The sequence below is a fragment of the Tursiops truncatus genome, chromosome 2 (genome assembly GCF_011762595.2).
Source record: "Tursiops truncatus isolate mTurTru1 chromosome 2, mTurTru1.mat.Y, whole genome shotgun sequence".
NCBI classification, from domain to species: domain Eukaryota; kingdom Metazoa; phylum Chordata; class Mammalia; order Artiodactyla; family Delphinidae; genus Tursiops; species Tursiops truncatus.
This window is the reverse complement of record NC_047035.1, coordinates 134,637,489-134,653,147: the sequence shown is the minus strand read 5'-3', so window position 1 is coordinate 134,653,147 and position 15,659 is coordinate 134,637,489. Positions and strand designations below refer to the sequence as shown.

The 15,659-nt window shown below is 38.2% G+C and overlaps 1 protein-coding gene across 11 annotated transcripts in view; it reads right to left on the bottom strand.

The window, feature by feature from the left end:
• Positions 1-15,659, bottom strand: part of AKAP13 (A-kinase anchoring protein 13) — a 350,062-nt gene that overhangs the window by 66,240 nt on the left and 268,163 nt on the right. For 8 of the 11 annotated variants that reach the window (XM_019945698.3, XM_073801374.1, XM_073801373.1 and 5 more), the window contains 5 exons: positions 13,237-13,607; positions 10,978-11,031; positions 7,688-7,753; positions 5,579-5,771; positions 2,617-2,725 (listed from right to left, as the gene is read on the bottom strand). In XM_019945698.3, coding sequence (XP_019801257.2) covers positions 2,617-2,725; positions 5,579-5,771; positions 7,688-7,753; positions 10,978-11,031; positions 13,237-13,607 — 793 coding nt within the window. The remainder of the gene's footprint in view (positions 1-2,616; positions 2,726-5,578; positions 5,772-7,687; positions 7,754-10,977; positions 11,032-13,236; positions 13,608-15,659) is intronic. The other 3 variants (XM_073801372.1, XM_019945707.3, XM_073801371.1) reach the window with 2 other exon arrangements.

The following is a 15,659-nucleotide window of genomic DNA, read 5'->3' as shown; positions in this document are numbered from 1 at the left end:
AGCACACTCATAAGACACAGCCACTTAAAGAAAATGAGGGACCACGTTCTAGTTTCTTCACCATTGCTTAGAGTCTGGTCAGAGAAAAACGGACCCTGGCACTGCCTGTACACTGTGAACTCATTCCATAAAGATAACAAATGCTTATCATAAGCCAGGAAACACGCGAATGTGAATTTTAAATAAATTCAACTTAAGTCCTATCACATTATTAGCTCTGTTTAATAGTTCAAGGACCCAAGGTCACAAAGCCACTAAGTGTGCTTACAATAAAGCATTAGTTAAAATATCTTAAGTGTACCACACATTTTAGGCTTTAAAACCACTGGGTAGGTTTTAATTATGATAGTTTCAGCAAGGACGACCATGGCCAAAGATGACTCATGCAGAGTATTTAAGGGATCTGGAATGAAGATTTGTGTCTGCGGCAAGTCGAGAACTACCCAGTTACCCTGAGACTTAAAGGCACAGCATGCAAGATACAAGTTTTAGCCTTCTGTTTAACAGCCAGAATTTTTACATCTGCAAAAAATTTATGTTTCTAGAGCAGAATAAAAAAATACAGTTGGGAAAATTAATTGTATATGGGGAGGACTAAGGAGAAATACTGTCATTAGAGTTGATGAGCCCTCCAATTATAGTATATGCTAACTTAGGGAAGTAAGTGGGGCTGGCTAATCATTCCAATCTGCATGAAATGTACATGACAAATCAGAATGAGGGTACTCTACTTTGATGAAAGGGTTGGACTCTTGCTCCAAGCTCTACTCGTGACAGCAGTCAGCTACTGATCTCAGTACCCCTCAGTGAGCTGAGCCACAAGTCCCCAGCAACGAGATGTGCCAGAGTTCCTGGCGCTAGAGGACAGTGTTTCCTGGGGGTGACCCGCATCATTTAGAGTGCTGGTTAGCAACTGAAAGCACAGTCAAAAACCATCTTGTTTTTTGGAGGAAAAATAATGAAGTGTTTCATGTATGAGGCAAGAGAGTGTGTCACAGAACAATGGAAAAAGCTCTCTCTCCGGGCCACATTCTGTTGGTACTGGGCAGCTGTTGCTGCAGGAGCAGGCCCTTCACCAGGCCACGGGAGGAGGGGGTGCAGAGCTGGAACGCCTCACGGACTGTCTTTGGTTATCAAGTTCTAGTTTTCTGGGTTCAAAGCCACTATAAACTATCTTGTTATAATAATTTTCGTTCTATACCAGCAAAACCACTAACCCAAAGCCAAATCAAAACCAAACCAAACCAAACCAAACCAAGATCCAAACAAAAACAGGAACTGCTATTTCAGTCAAGTTCTGTGAGGTTGTACCTGTTATCTTGGGGAATAAGTCATTATTAGGCACCTTTAGTCCAACAGGCCAGACTGGTATTTGAAGTACTAATCATATGAAAATGAGGACGAAGTTAACAGAATTATCCATTATGCCTTAACTCCACCATGGAAATTAAGAAAATGAGGCCTCTAGTAAGTCAAAAATGGAGACAGAACATCCCATTAATGCAGGGCAGCTACTCCTGTCCTCAACTCTTTTAAGATGAGTTATATATCAGGGGACGCTGAAGAAACACCAGAAATACCAGGAGGGGTTATACCCTTTGCTTCAGCCTCCTGAATACATGATCTTTCAGCAAAGAATGTAATGTACCATACTCTCTTTGATGAGAATTTAAATCTTTATATCAAGATCCCACACTGCAACTACTCATGAAAAAGAAATCTATTTTTAAAATAAAAAAAGTGGGGTTTCCCAAAGAAACCTTTCTGTGGCAAACATCTGGATCCAATTCAAATGTTTTCGAGCATCTTTAATTTGCAAACGCTCTGTGCCTGTGGATGCCCGACGTCTCTACTAACTTTCATAGTCATGGATCCTGAATCTGCATACAGCTCCAGTAATCATTTTTGGCTGTAATCCTTTTGGCATTTACTTAACTGACTAAAAATGTATCTCAGTCTCTCTCTGTCCTTCAAGAGCTTGACATTTTTAAAGAGCTCAGGAAACTAGTACTGGATAAAATGTGGATAATTGTACTGTGGTAATACAAGAAAATATCTTTGAGACACAAGAGCATTATATGTGTAACTTACTTTTGAATGTTTCAGAAAAATCCTTAAGGACAGAGATAAAGACAGGGAGCAAGATGGATAAAACAAGTGTTAAGATAACATTTGGAGGCTCCAGGTGAAGAATATGTGATTAAGTCTTTGTACTGTTTTTGCAACTATTTTAAAAAATAGTTATTTTTAACTAGAAAATAGTTATAAATAGTTAAAATATTTTTATTTATAAATAAAAAACAGTTATTTTTAACTGGAAATTATCTCAAAATAGAAAGTTTTTAAAAATGTTTGTCAGGTTTAGGCCTAAGAATACAATGAATTTAATGTGTAAAGGAGATTTTTATGTAGTAAAAGGAGGAAGATCCCCAAACTGAACTCTGTGTCACCTTTTTTGTAAATGATGAGCCATTCATTCAGAGGAACAGGCAGGCAAATGCTGTAAGGTAACGGCATAGGGTCTTAAAGTGGGGGAAAAAAAAAAAAAGAGAGAGAGAGAGAGAGGAAAAATGTTTAAAATATAATATATTTAATTTAAAAAAGTAGTATACTCACTGTCCAACCCAGGATGGCTGATGGTCATTAATGAGATGGATTTTGTCAATGGGGAAGAAATGGCTGATGTACAGTAATTAAATCCCTGTTGTTTAGATCTGTGACATGTCTGTGAAGGAAAAAAAGTAAACAGGTTCTGAGTACCTGCTCTCATATTTCTAGATAAGCACCGAATTTTACATTCTGACTCAGCCTAGGGAAATAAGGCAGTACACAAGAGGAATAAGAGCACAGGCTTTGTAGTCAGAAGTCTGCCCCGCCACAAAACAGCTGCTCAACTTCAGAGAAGCTACCTAGCTTTTCTGAGCCTTAGTGTTCTTATCGGCAAAATGGGGATAGTTAGAGTATCCGTCCTTTACAGTTGTCTCGTAACCCTCATAATACCTAATGATGTTTCAAACTTCGTAAGTGCATAATAAAACATCTACTGAATGCATAATCAGATAAAAATAATTTCACTGGAAATACCAAAACTACATATAGTTCTTGCTCTTTGAAAATCTAAATATCACTTATAGATATAGTAGGATACCAGTAATATCATTCTTATTTTAAAGAGTTGGAAACAGAGATACAAGTAGAACGTGTTTTAAGATCACAAGCAAAGTTGCCTGTGCATCTGGACAGAAGCCTAAATCATTTTCACTTCCTCTTCTAAGATTACACTGCTTCTACATGAACATGAGGGTGACTGGAATTTGACAACTGAACTCCCTCAGTAAATTCACAGCCACTTCAAGGCCATGTAATCCAACCCACTGCAGAAGTTCCTGCAACAAAACCCATGACAGTCAACTAGTGTTTATTAGTATGCTTCCAGTAATGATGGGATCCCTCTCCTTTTGCTTTGAGAGAGGCCATTCTAACTGGCAACTAACTTTAATTACCATAAATCTCTTCCCTTCATAGGAGGCTGAAATCTGTGCATATCGAAAGGGAAGCAATGAAAATCCGTTACCAGGGTGAACTCAATTGCGCCAAAGACTTCTGATTATTTAGAGTTTGTTCCATGGGTAACCATGGAGTCTGAGGCAAACAGCTGCTATGTTTTGAATACAACTGTGAGGTCTGAAAAATGACATCAGTGAAAGGCAGAGATCTTCAACAGGAAGTTGGCTGCAGGCAACTTGTGCACATCAGTGATACCAGCAGCTCAAATATCCACTCTGAGGTTACACACAAGATGGAAAACTATGGGTGGGCAGAGCCCCTGGGAGACTAAGCACACAAGGTGCTACATTGTCAACAACTTCAGCTAGGCAGACTCAATCAGAAAGGCCATTAGAAAGACATCACTTACTATAAAACAGGGTCACAGCTAAAATTCCTAGGAATGTCAGTTCAGGAAAGGTTATTACATAAACAATATTAAGAAAATTAAAATGTTCTCATTTCCTCATTAAAAGTCATCTACTTCAAAGACATGGAAAAAAACAGTGGGACTAACAGTCTGGAATTCTGAGTTTAATACTGTTCAGCTAATAGCCAGTTACAAGGCTTAGGCAAGTCACTTAAATGGGCTTGAAGTTCTCACACACCAAAGCTTGAGCAGAATAGGAAGGGATATATTGGCCCTAAGTCTATGATTCTGTTCACAAGCACACAATTTTTGGTATTTTATGTGGTCCTAACAAATGACTTCCAAAGGATTCTATACATGTAAAATGCAACTTTTTCACTTGTCAGACTTTCCACTTGTCAGAGATGCTCTCGGTAGTCACCAAATTACAGTTTCCTATTTTTTTCCTCCCTCTTCCTGTTACCATTAGGCTAAATAAATCTAAACCATTTACTTCAATGAATATATTCTCTGTATTCGTGTTATTTTTCTATAAAGTATCAGGCCAAGAAGCCACGGGTGGGGGCCAAAAGGAGGTAAAATTCCTTTAGGCCTTCAATTGCATTTTCCTTAGGCCTAAATTCTCTTAGGCCTTCACATGAGCATAAGCGATACATTCATTTCTAAGGTAATCCTCTAGTGCCAAATTTATATTTGGTCATATCATTGCTATGTAGCAGGATGTAATAAAAAATTAAATTTCTACACAAAACCTTAGTCACTGATTCAAAGAACAGGTTAAGGTTTTTGTTTGTTTAATTTGTAATGTTTCCTTACGTTTCTATCTAAAATGCCAGTCACCTATTCAGAGACAGGCGTTTAACTTTTTTGTTTGTTTAATTAGACATGTTTCATTTGAATGTGTATCCCGGAATCCTCTCAGAAGTTAATCCAAAGTCTCCTCGGCCGAAGAGGAGGAAAAAGGACTCAGTGGGGTAGGATGCTAGAAAAGCATACGATTCAAATTCTCAACTCAAAAACTCCCTGACGGTAAGTGATAAAGAGAAGATGAGAACTAAGAAAAAGTCGCTTGGTCTGGTGGAAAAGCAAGCCCAGGACCCTTCAAGACAGGAATTTCAAGAGCGTGATAGTGGTGGACATTAGGTGGGGAGAAAGAGAAGGCAGGGAGTGCAGACGCTGTCTCAAGTAGCTTGGCAGTGACAGGAAGCAGAGAGAATACTTAGTTGTTGCCTAGACAATGCGATGAGACAAAGAATTTTTCTTCCCCAGGAAGGAGAAACTTAGGATGTGTTTTTGAGAATTGGGAAATTTAACAATGGTAAGTAATACATTCAAGACTCATTTTACTACTGGCGTGGTAAAAGAAGTTCTCAGACAAGAAGAAAAACTCAATTTAATATCCTGGATACTCTCCTAATTTCAAAATGTTTGCTTTGCTGGAATATTTAAATCTATGCAGATTAATGGCATTCTCTAATTAGTATTAAGTGCTAAAAAACTGCTGTGTGCTACACTGAGAATATTATATAGTGGGTAAGTAATCATAGCTCCTAGCCTTATATTAACATAAATCTTGCCTTCTTTGTTCCTAATATGAGGACATATTAGGGAAATAAAACTAATTTTTTCCAAATTAGCAACATATACCCATTTCAGCCTTACCTGCTGATCAAACATCCTATGTTCTCTCTGGCCTGATTCCAGATCCTCTTCTGAAAGTGACACCAACGAGTCACCCCTTTCCTCACCACTAAAAGGGTGTCTGAGCTCTTTGGTGTTCGAAGAGTTTACTTCCAGAGATGAGGATGACTTGTTTCCAATACCAGCTCCTCCTGTCAAGCCTTCTAGACTGAAACTGAACACAGAACCAAGAGTTAATTCATTCTATTTCTGAGTTTCAGAAAGGAAGGAGGATACAAAATCCCTTTAGCTGTATCTCCCCTGCTCATAACTATTTCTATGTCACCCAGCAAAACCATCTGCAAGGGCATGGCCATGAGCGCCACCTACCATTCTCCACAAATATCCTGGTATGCTGAGAAACACACTGCACTTAAGATTTTTTTTTAAAAAACCTCATTCAACTTACTCAAATGCTGAACCACTTAAGGTCATTTTCTCAGACATTTTTCAATATACCATATGGACAGGTCACATTAGCTTATTGATCTTTTATTCATGTGTGTTTTTTCCCTTGATCTGATGTGATCAATCTTTGCCAGAATCTGAACTCTGCAAATGCCAAAGAATGAAATGGCACAGAGAAAATATGAGCATAAGTAACTTCCAGAAGGCAAAGAGGGAGACCTAGACTTGCCCTTGCATCCATCAAGTGGACCTTTATAACTTTACATTCAACTATAGTCTAGTTGACCTTTATAACTTCACAGGTATGCATCCACCCCCAGAAATCCCACATTACGTAGGAGCATTAATATCTGTGCACACCTGCCCGGACAACAACTGCTTTGACAGGTTTCCTGAGAATTGTTAGCTGCAGACAGGCACATGTGACATCTTAAAGGGCAAAAGCTGAAAAGCTACTGCATCTAAAAGAGGTTTAATTCCCCCCCCCTTAATACTGACAAAGGGGAAAAAAGCAAACTTAAGTTTTGGTATCTAAAATGGGATCCCTGGAATAGACTATGTGGTTTGTGGAATGAAAAGCATTTTTATGTAAGCAGGAGGCTATAGAGAGAGGTTGGCCATCTATCATCCTTGGGGTTGCTAGCCAGAATAATTCACATCCGGTTACAACTGGATCTCAGAATACAGCTGTAGCAGACCATGTCCTCAGTTACAAGCATCTGGAATTGTATTTGAAGGTATACTGAAGCTATTTAGTTATCTCTGCTCAAAGTTAATTGCTACAAAAAATTTATGTATGCCAGTCCAGAAGGGTTTCTATTCGCTCTTTTTCGCCATGAATTACTTATTATGAACTGAAACCGTATGCCTCTATTTTCTTGAGTGAGTAAATTAAACAATGGACTTTGTTTTTCTTATTTCAATATGACAATAGAAATCATGACTAACTACACATAAATGTCTCTGTAAAACTCATTTTCAATAGCAGGGATAAGAAGACAGACTAAGTGAAGAAATCTAGTTTTCTATTATGAATTATTTGTAAAGACTGGGAAAGCCAGATCTATGCTTACCACAAAATTTAAACCTGAAAATGTTTTAGTAATTAAATCTGGCTGCTTAGTTGAGAGAAGAATATCCAATGATGAGGAATCTGTGAGCTTGGAATCTAAACAGATTGGTTGGTGGTCTTTTGTCACTTTGTTATACAGCAACAACTAACACAACATTGCAAAGCAATTGTACTCCAATAAAGATGTTAAAAAAATAAAGAGATTGGTGGATTTGGAAGTGTAAAAAGATGAGTGCATCTTATTAGCTGCCTTATTTCTGTTATTTTTTTCCTCAGGATGTAGGAATTCCTAGGATCTGGGAATTAGGACAGATCAAAACAAACAGAAAAGTGATTTATCATACCACCGAGACAATTCTGTGCAGAAAACACCAAATCTATAGCCACTTGAGCCAAAAAGGATGCATCAGGGTATACCATCTAACTCCTAGGCTGTACCCCTTCAACTGGATCAGTGGTGCCCACAGCAGAGGCAGCAGAACACTGTGCTCACAGCCAAAGCAGGCTGCCATATGCATTCTAGCCACACAGAAGCCAGCTCCAAGCCAAAAGCTCAAGTGCCGTATTTTAGGATTCCCCCTTTGGTGGCTGGACACACAACAATACCATACCTTCTGTAATTAAAGTCAGCACTCAGGGCAGCAGAGTATTGCACACCAGAAGGACACCAGCTCATACTGGGGATGACATCAAAGGAAGAAACAGAAATGGAAGAAGAGGAAACAGGCATGGGATTATCGGGTTTAAAAAGAAAGGGCATGGTTAGAGACAAACGGATTTATCTGATTATCAAAAAATTAGGAATGTAACATTGATTTAGAACTTAGAAAATGGCTGGAACAAAAAACATAGAAACTTAAAATTGTTCTACTGATGTCCATCTACATAATGTGTTGGAAATGACTACGCGAATTCTTTACAGGATAACAAGTCCAATCTTGGAAAACCAAGAATTCCTCCTAGAGAACACTGAACAGAGAATCCACCCTACGTGTGGCTGCTTCTTTGTTCCAACCTCCACCACTGGGGACAATCTCTCTATACATGCCACCACTCCTACAACTCCCTTACCACAGTGTCTCTAATCCTTAACTGTAAGGAACGATGACAAACTGCACTAGGGTAGGCTCACTGAGTCATCAGTTTTTTTCATGTCTCCACTAAGGATCCATCTAAGCCAGACAATTTATATCTTTCATAACGATATCCAGTCAACACTCAGATTCACCTTCAAACCCTATGCACTAGGCTTGTATGCTAAAGATAAAGCATAGAACAACGATCCTGTTTCCTTGTATTTTTTTAATGATAACGAAGGGATTTCTTTCCTTAAAAAAGAAAAGGAATTTTATAGTACTGGGTGAGCAATGTGTCTCTTAATTTTAGGCTTGTATCCACTTTCCCACAAGATTTTAAAAAATCCACTTGATCATCTATTTCCTTGACTATCTCAGCACTGATATTTATTCTCAAGCAGCAAGAACAGAAAATCTGGGGTTGGAAATGCTAAGTAAACATAACCAGCCAAAAAATAACCAATTCAAAACATGAGATACTCTGTGAAAGGAGCTGCATCCATAGGAGAGGATTTCTGATTAACAAAAGCTATCATTTAAAAAATAACACTGCTACTACTTTGGCCTTAAGGTCCTCAGTGACATGCTTTGGTTTTAAGAAGGGGGATAACAGTAAAACCAATCAGCTTCCTGAAGCTTCAAATGGGAAGACCTACAGACACCAAAAAAACTCCACCTTGTCTTGAACACAGCTGATAACTCTGTTTTGTTGATAAGTGGGAGGTTTTTGACAGACGAAAAAAGACAAGGAAAATGGTGGGAGAATAAATATGAGCTACCTCTATGGATCCTCTAAAAGTAAATCTTTAAAATAATATCATTAAAAATAATTTAAATGGTAAAACATTTTAAATCAGATTAAATTAATAGTACAAAGCTCACAAGTGCAAAAGCAGATAGTGGAAATACACACCTGAGACATGTCTCTACTAGTCTGCTAAGCAAGACCAGACTGACTTATAATTTACTTGTGTGAGGGAAGCAGGACTTGATATAGTTTGCAGATACACATGAGATTCAGAAGTCCATTCTTTGAAAATTAATTTTGTATCTCTAAACTGTTAATAAAAGGTATATTATGCCTAAATAGCCAATTTATTAAAAACAGAATGTAGAAAAAATTAGTAACTGAATATATTTTGCCAATTTATCATTCATGAAAAATAAAATAATGTCTTTCTTCCTATAGATTTAAACTTCCCTTTACTCTCAGAAAACGACAATGATGTGAGAGACTGGGATGAAATTTAGGATGAAGAGAATGAAGAACAACAGGGAGACAGAAACCATGTCCGAAAAGCTTTTCTAAGGATTCAGGAAGGAAGCTGCAGATGGTCCTACAGTAGCAGAAAATTCCTTTCACAACTAAGAGTATTTTTGAGAGCATCATAATTTCCTCAATTCCTCAACTGGGGGGAGGTAACAATTCATGGTTCTTTAGCTTTGAGATTTAGTAGTTCCAGATTTAAAAAACAAGAACAAAAACAAGTATCCCGCTCCCCCCACCTTTTAATACTTGTTGGAACGCTTCAATTTTAGTAGCTAAGGCTTAATACAAAATTTAAAATTATAACCCATGTTCTTCCTACAGAAATATGACTAGGGATGAAACCGTCACTGGAGCTGCTGTGATGGCTGTATCTACATGCTAACCTGGACTGTATCCAGCAACCTGTCATCTTCCAGTGTCATCCAGTGCATGATTTTAATAAGTCCATACTGAAGAGTTTAAAAGAAAGTCAGACAAATATATCTCTAAAGGTTTTAGATACTTCTACTGAAAAAGGCACTTAACAACTTGTTCCCCTGGAGAAAAACTTAACCAGGTTCATGATTATCTAAGATTCATGAGAACATTTGTATTTGAGCTCAACTCTGTGCCTAAAATCTGGAATTAAAGGAAACACCTACTTGAAAAAGATGAAGCGGGAAAGAAAGACTGTTATTTGCCTGCTTCCCAACAAACAGCTTCAGCTAATAGTTAAAAATACCTTTACAAGTATCTCCTAATATGAGACACTAACAGTAATCAAACCATCGTTTTTAGACTTCTAAATTTTTTTCCAAACGAGGGAAGAAAAAGTCACAAATGACTTCTGTACGGTAAATATAAAACAAAACTCAGCATTTGAACAATTTAAAGCAAATCAGCACTTTCTGGCTAGAAATGACTTTTCAGCTTATAAATCACTATAATTTTTAGCTTCAAAATTTTATGTGACAAAAAATAATTAAGGAATTGAAAGACTGATAGGGCTCCTGAGAAATCAGCTGATGCCTCTTACTTGCTTTAAGGAATGACCACATCAGCAGTGGAATGGAGAGCGCCAGGTGGCCTAGGAAGACAGGCTTTCATCACATTATTAAAGAACATGTTAAAAATATTTTAGGGCCTGTACATGAGCACACTCATGTTTCTGGTTCTTTCCCTTTTTTTGGAAAGAAAGAAAAAGTACTCCCCAGGGTCCATTACATAGGCACAACAGACACTTCTTTGAATTCTCCTGGATAAAGTTGGGGAGACCCTATTATCAAAATGATCTGAACACCAAAAAGCACAAGATGGAAAAAATATTTTTTAAATTGTTTTTCAAAAAATAAAAGTAGAATAGGAAAAAACTTCAAATTCGAGAAACCATTTCATATGGAATGGACATTAGCAATTAATAAGTACCTGTATTTTATTTGTCTGAAGCAGACATGACATTACTTAAAAATAGACTGTTTAATCATAGATGAAGCAGAATGAGATGCTTGTTAGTATAAGCTCAAAGGCAAACAGTTAGTCCAACAAGTTAGTGACATCAAGTTAGTGAACTCTGTACCTTCTCCTATGAATGGGAGGTCTCCTGACAACATCCCCAAGAACTCGCATTGAACTGAAAATGAATGGTGGAAGAGGTCAGTGTTGAGTTGAAATAAAGTGGATACAAACGCATGAAACATACAGACATCACACTGGGAAGAGACACAATGGCCAAAGAGAAATAGTTCAGGGAGTAAGGGAATGAAAGAATGTGGAATCAGGAAAACATCATGACCAAAAAGGCCTGATAATTTCTGAGAAGGGCTACTTTGCTCCCTCCTTGCTCTAAGGAGTTAATCAGGTGACGAAGAATGAGGTTTATTAAATTATAAAAGTAAAAGGATTTTTAAAAAAGGCCATTCAAAACTTTAAAAGGGTTTTCTTAAGACTCTACAATTCAGGTTACACTATATGCAGATAACACTATAAGAATTAGTCAAACTAATTAAAGTGAACCCTAACTCTCATTCCATTATCTCCAGAGGTATTGGCACAGTGGTGCTAAGCAATCCTTAATGATAAACTCCAACAGGAGGTTCCGTGGTATCACATAGGTTGAAAATATAAACAATTTAGGTGATATGGTTCTAATCTTAGCTCAGTCCTAAAATCATGTAATCTTGGGCAAAATCATTTAATCTGAGCTTCAATTTCCTCACTGGAGCTACATGACCCATGAAGTCACATCTAGCTCAGAAATCAAAGTCATAGCAAAGGGATCCATAGTGGTTTATAAAGGAAAAAAGATTATATATAAAATAAATCCTCATTTCTTAATGTTGTCATCATCTAAGACAAGTATATCCTGTCAAGAAGCTTCTCTTGCTTCAGGAAGGGAATTCTGGCTGTTGGGATCATTCCCCCAACCTTATTTTTTCTTCTGGTATGAATGCTTTAAAAAAAAAAAAGTACAGCTTGAATAAAGCTGGGAAGGAAAGCTTTTAGAAACTGCTTTTTACATAATCTAGGATTTCAAATATATATAAAAACTGCCCATCAGATAAAGCAACCGCTTATTTTTAAGCTTAGCATTCTGAACTCCACCCCAGAATAATACGGAGTTCTAGAAAGAGCGCCTGACCAGGAAACTGGAAACCTGGATCCCACTGACCTTGGGTAAATGATATAAACTACCTGCAGAGTCTCATCTGCAAAAATGGGGTTAATCCCACCTGACTCATGAAGAGGTTGCAACATTACATGAGACAATGTGTTATTAAAAGAATCTGAAAAGGGTAGCAAGTCAGGAAGGTGTAAGATATGATGAAGGCAGGGACTCTGTTCACCTCTGGGTCTCCAGAACATAGAAATGCCTGACGTGCAGGCGGTGCTTAATATATGTTGGCCGAATAAAAGAATAAATGAGCGAGTGAATGTGATCAGATTACATGTACTTATAGCTATGAGCCAAAATATTAGGAGGTCAAGGAATTTTTAAAAAGCAAACAAACCAATAATTGCTGCCGGTGAACCGTTCTATCAATTGTTTTACAACTGTCAGCCTCCTCCCTTGGCTGCTTGTCCGCATTAAGAAAGCAGCTTTGGAGCAGGCACACCTTTGCACATACAGTAGGCCTCATGGCACTTGTTCTTTACACTCAAAGCCATCTGCTGAAATTCATCTAGGCAGCCAATGGTCAGAAGCCAATCCAACTTTTCTTAGCGCCTGCTTCCAAACTGAAGGTATGAGACTGGGTGGCACTTACAAGAGAGCCCCAAGACTGAGTGATACATGGAAAAACACTAACAACTGAATGATTATTATGATTTCTTAACGATTAAACACTGGTAATTTAGACTTCATCAACTCTCTGCACTAGAAACAGATGGCAATTTCTATGAAGCACTGTGAAGACTTAGATGTGTTGAGACTTTAAGAGTTCATGTTTATTTCTTAATTCAAAACTGACATGAAACTATTCCCCCCCAATTTTCTAATCTCTGAATTTCATGAACAAATCTGGCCTGAACAAATGCTACCATTTATTAAACACCCACGTGACTGACATATTTCACTTGTAATCTTTATTATTACAAATATTCAGAAAGGCAGGTGTTTTACAGATGAGAAAGTTAAAGCTCAGAAGGGTCAAGTAACTTGCCAAGGTTTTCCACATAGAAAGTTATAGAGCTAGAGTTTAAACACAGATTTTCCTGATTCCAAAGCCTATATTCTTTCTTCTATACCATGGTGTCTCCTAAAATCTTTTACTAATAATAACACCAAATCAAAAGCAAGCAGACACTGAGAGACTAGACAAACAGCCTTCCATCTCACCTCCGGTGGTTCATTTCTGCATCACTGGCTGCGTTCTTCCCAGGACCCCAGCTGTGCCTCCGGAAAGGGGACAGAGAGCGCATAGAGCTCCTCAGGACAGAGCAGTTCGCAGGCACTTCAGTGATGCTGTCCATCTCCTCCTCTTCCATCTCACCTGAGCCAGCAGGCTCACTCTCACTCTCTCGACCCTCAGCTCCCACCCCATGGTTGTAGAAACCATCAAGACATTGCTGGTCTCTGGACCTGTTCAAATTTGAAATCTGGGGGAGGGACACATCACTGCCATGAGAAGAATGTCGATCCAAGGATGCTGTGTCATCGGTGGAGGAACTGGATCCAGTGATATCACAGGCCAACTGTTCTTCCTCAGGCTGTAATGGAGAGAAAGCACGTATGGTTGGAAATGGCAGGACCAAGCAGAGAGCTCTCTGTTATTCCCTTTACAGTGGGTAGGACAGGCAAGATCACAGTTGGCTTCAAACAGATTTCTTTCTTAAAGCATGATCACAGATGGATTCAAACAGCCTCCAGTAAAGGTAGGGTCGAGGTCTATGCTCTTTTTACCCTTTTACTAGAGGTGCTAGATGAGAAGTACATCGTTTTCCCTTTTTTACAGAGGAACAGATCTAATTCAAGTCAGTTTTTTTCAGTCAATACCATCAACTGAAATGAAGGGAAACTATGTCTCTGAGGTTTCTGCTTATGAAAACTCTAAATTCATACCATATAAAGTTTAGGTTTTCTTTGTTTTGTTTTTTTTACAAGCCTTAACTAAAAACAAGGTAGTGTGCTTGGCTACAACAGTGATATACTGAAGTTTATATTCCAAAAGCAAGTCTAACTGTTTTCAGTAGCATTTTGAAAAATGCAGAATAGCTTATTATCCCACCTAAAGTCTGCCACAAATGCCCAAATTCTGGCCACAAACACCTAAATGCAAGAAATCTATCCCCTTTTTTCCTTTAACTGAGTACTGGCTGAGTTTTATCGAGCCAACTGTACATAAAATAATCAGTCCTGGCAATGCAGCCTTTGATAAAGTGATGATGCTGTTTCCCTGGCCAACTTCTAGAGCCTAACAGGAATTGTGCCATTTTGATCCCAGTGGCCTGACATTCTCCACGTGCTGAAAGACACCAGAACACATAATTTGATGGGTGAGGGAAAGGTAAGCATCATGGCATTCAAAAAATAAATGTATCCAAAAGATAAGTAAAGTGTCTAAAAAGATACATGCTCACATTCTGAGTTACAGATGTTGGCACTGTACTATCTTAATACCCTTATTTTGCATTCTTATGGGATAGGGAACAAGGAATAGAGAAAGATATTCTGTGATTTTTTTTTTTCCCCTTCACAGTATTTCCCTAATCAGTCAGTCTACTCAGTTTTAATTAGGAGTAAAGAAACTTACAGCTCTTCAAGAAAGATTTTAAAAATTATGGAAACTAATGAGTCCTGTTAGCTTTGAAACAGAAAACAACTCCCATACTAAAGGGAGTGCCACTTTAAAGGCTTAACATAACACTTCAAAAGCACTGTATCTTCTGTACACTGTACCTTCTTTATACCGCTGGGGCTGGATCTCACCAGCTCATATGAGCTTTTTTTTCCACCCTGTAGAATCCCGTTTCCTACGTTAATTGCTCTTTAAACGATGAGTGAGGGAAAGATGCGAGGGGACCACTGGACAGTCAGAAATCTGAGGCCCAGACTGTCTCATGGGCTCCCCCACCCCTCCAAGTACAAGAGAAGCAAGATTTGAATGGAGGTTGATTTCAACTTTTAAACTGCCCTGTTCTGTTATCTTAAAAAAAAGAAAACCAACCCTGTAAGGATAAGATCACCTTAAAAAACAAACAAACAAAAAAAACCACCCTGTAAGGATAAGATCTCAAAGTCAATATCAGAAAAGTCCTCAGTGTTCCCTTCACTGGGCCACACTGTAAAATAAAACTATATGCTTTACCAAGTAGATTCTAAAACAGGGTAGGTCTTGTTTTAAAATAAAATTATCGATGACCCCTTTTAAGTTAGTGAGGATTGACCTGGGCATCCTAAAGTTTCTATTCCTGGGGCCACTCTCCACAGAAAGGGAGACTATAAATGGTCATGAATACCAACTTTAGAAGACACTTTTAGGATGTCTTAGCTTTTTCACTGTACTGTGTTGAATAGTGTCCTCCTCAAGTTCACATCCTTTTCGGAATGTGACCTTATTTGGTTGAGTCTTTGCAAATGTTATTCGTTAAGATGAGGTCATACTACACTAGGGTAGTTCCTGAATCCAAAAGCAGTAGTGTCCTTATAAGAAGAGACAGCAGCCCCTCTGATACATTGCTTTTAGGACCTCCTGCCTCCAAAACTATGAAAGAATAAATTTATGTTGTTTCAAGCCACCAAATTTGTGGTAATTGGTTACA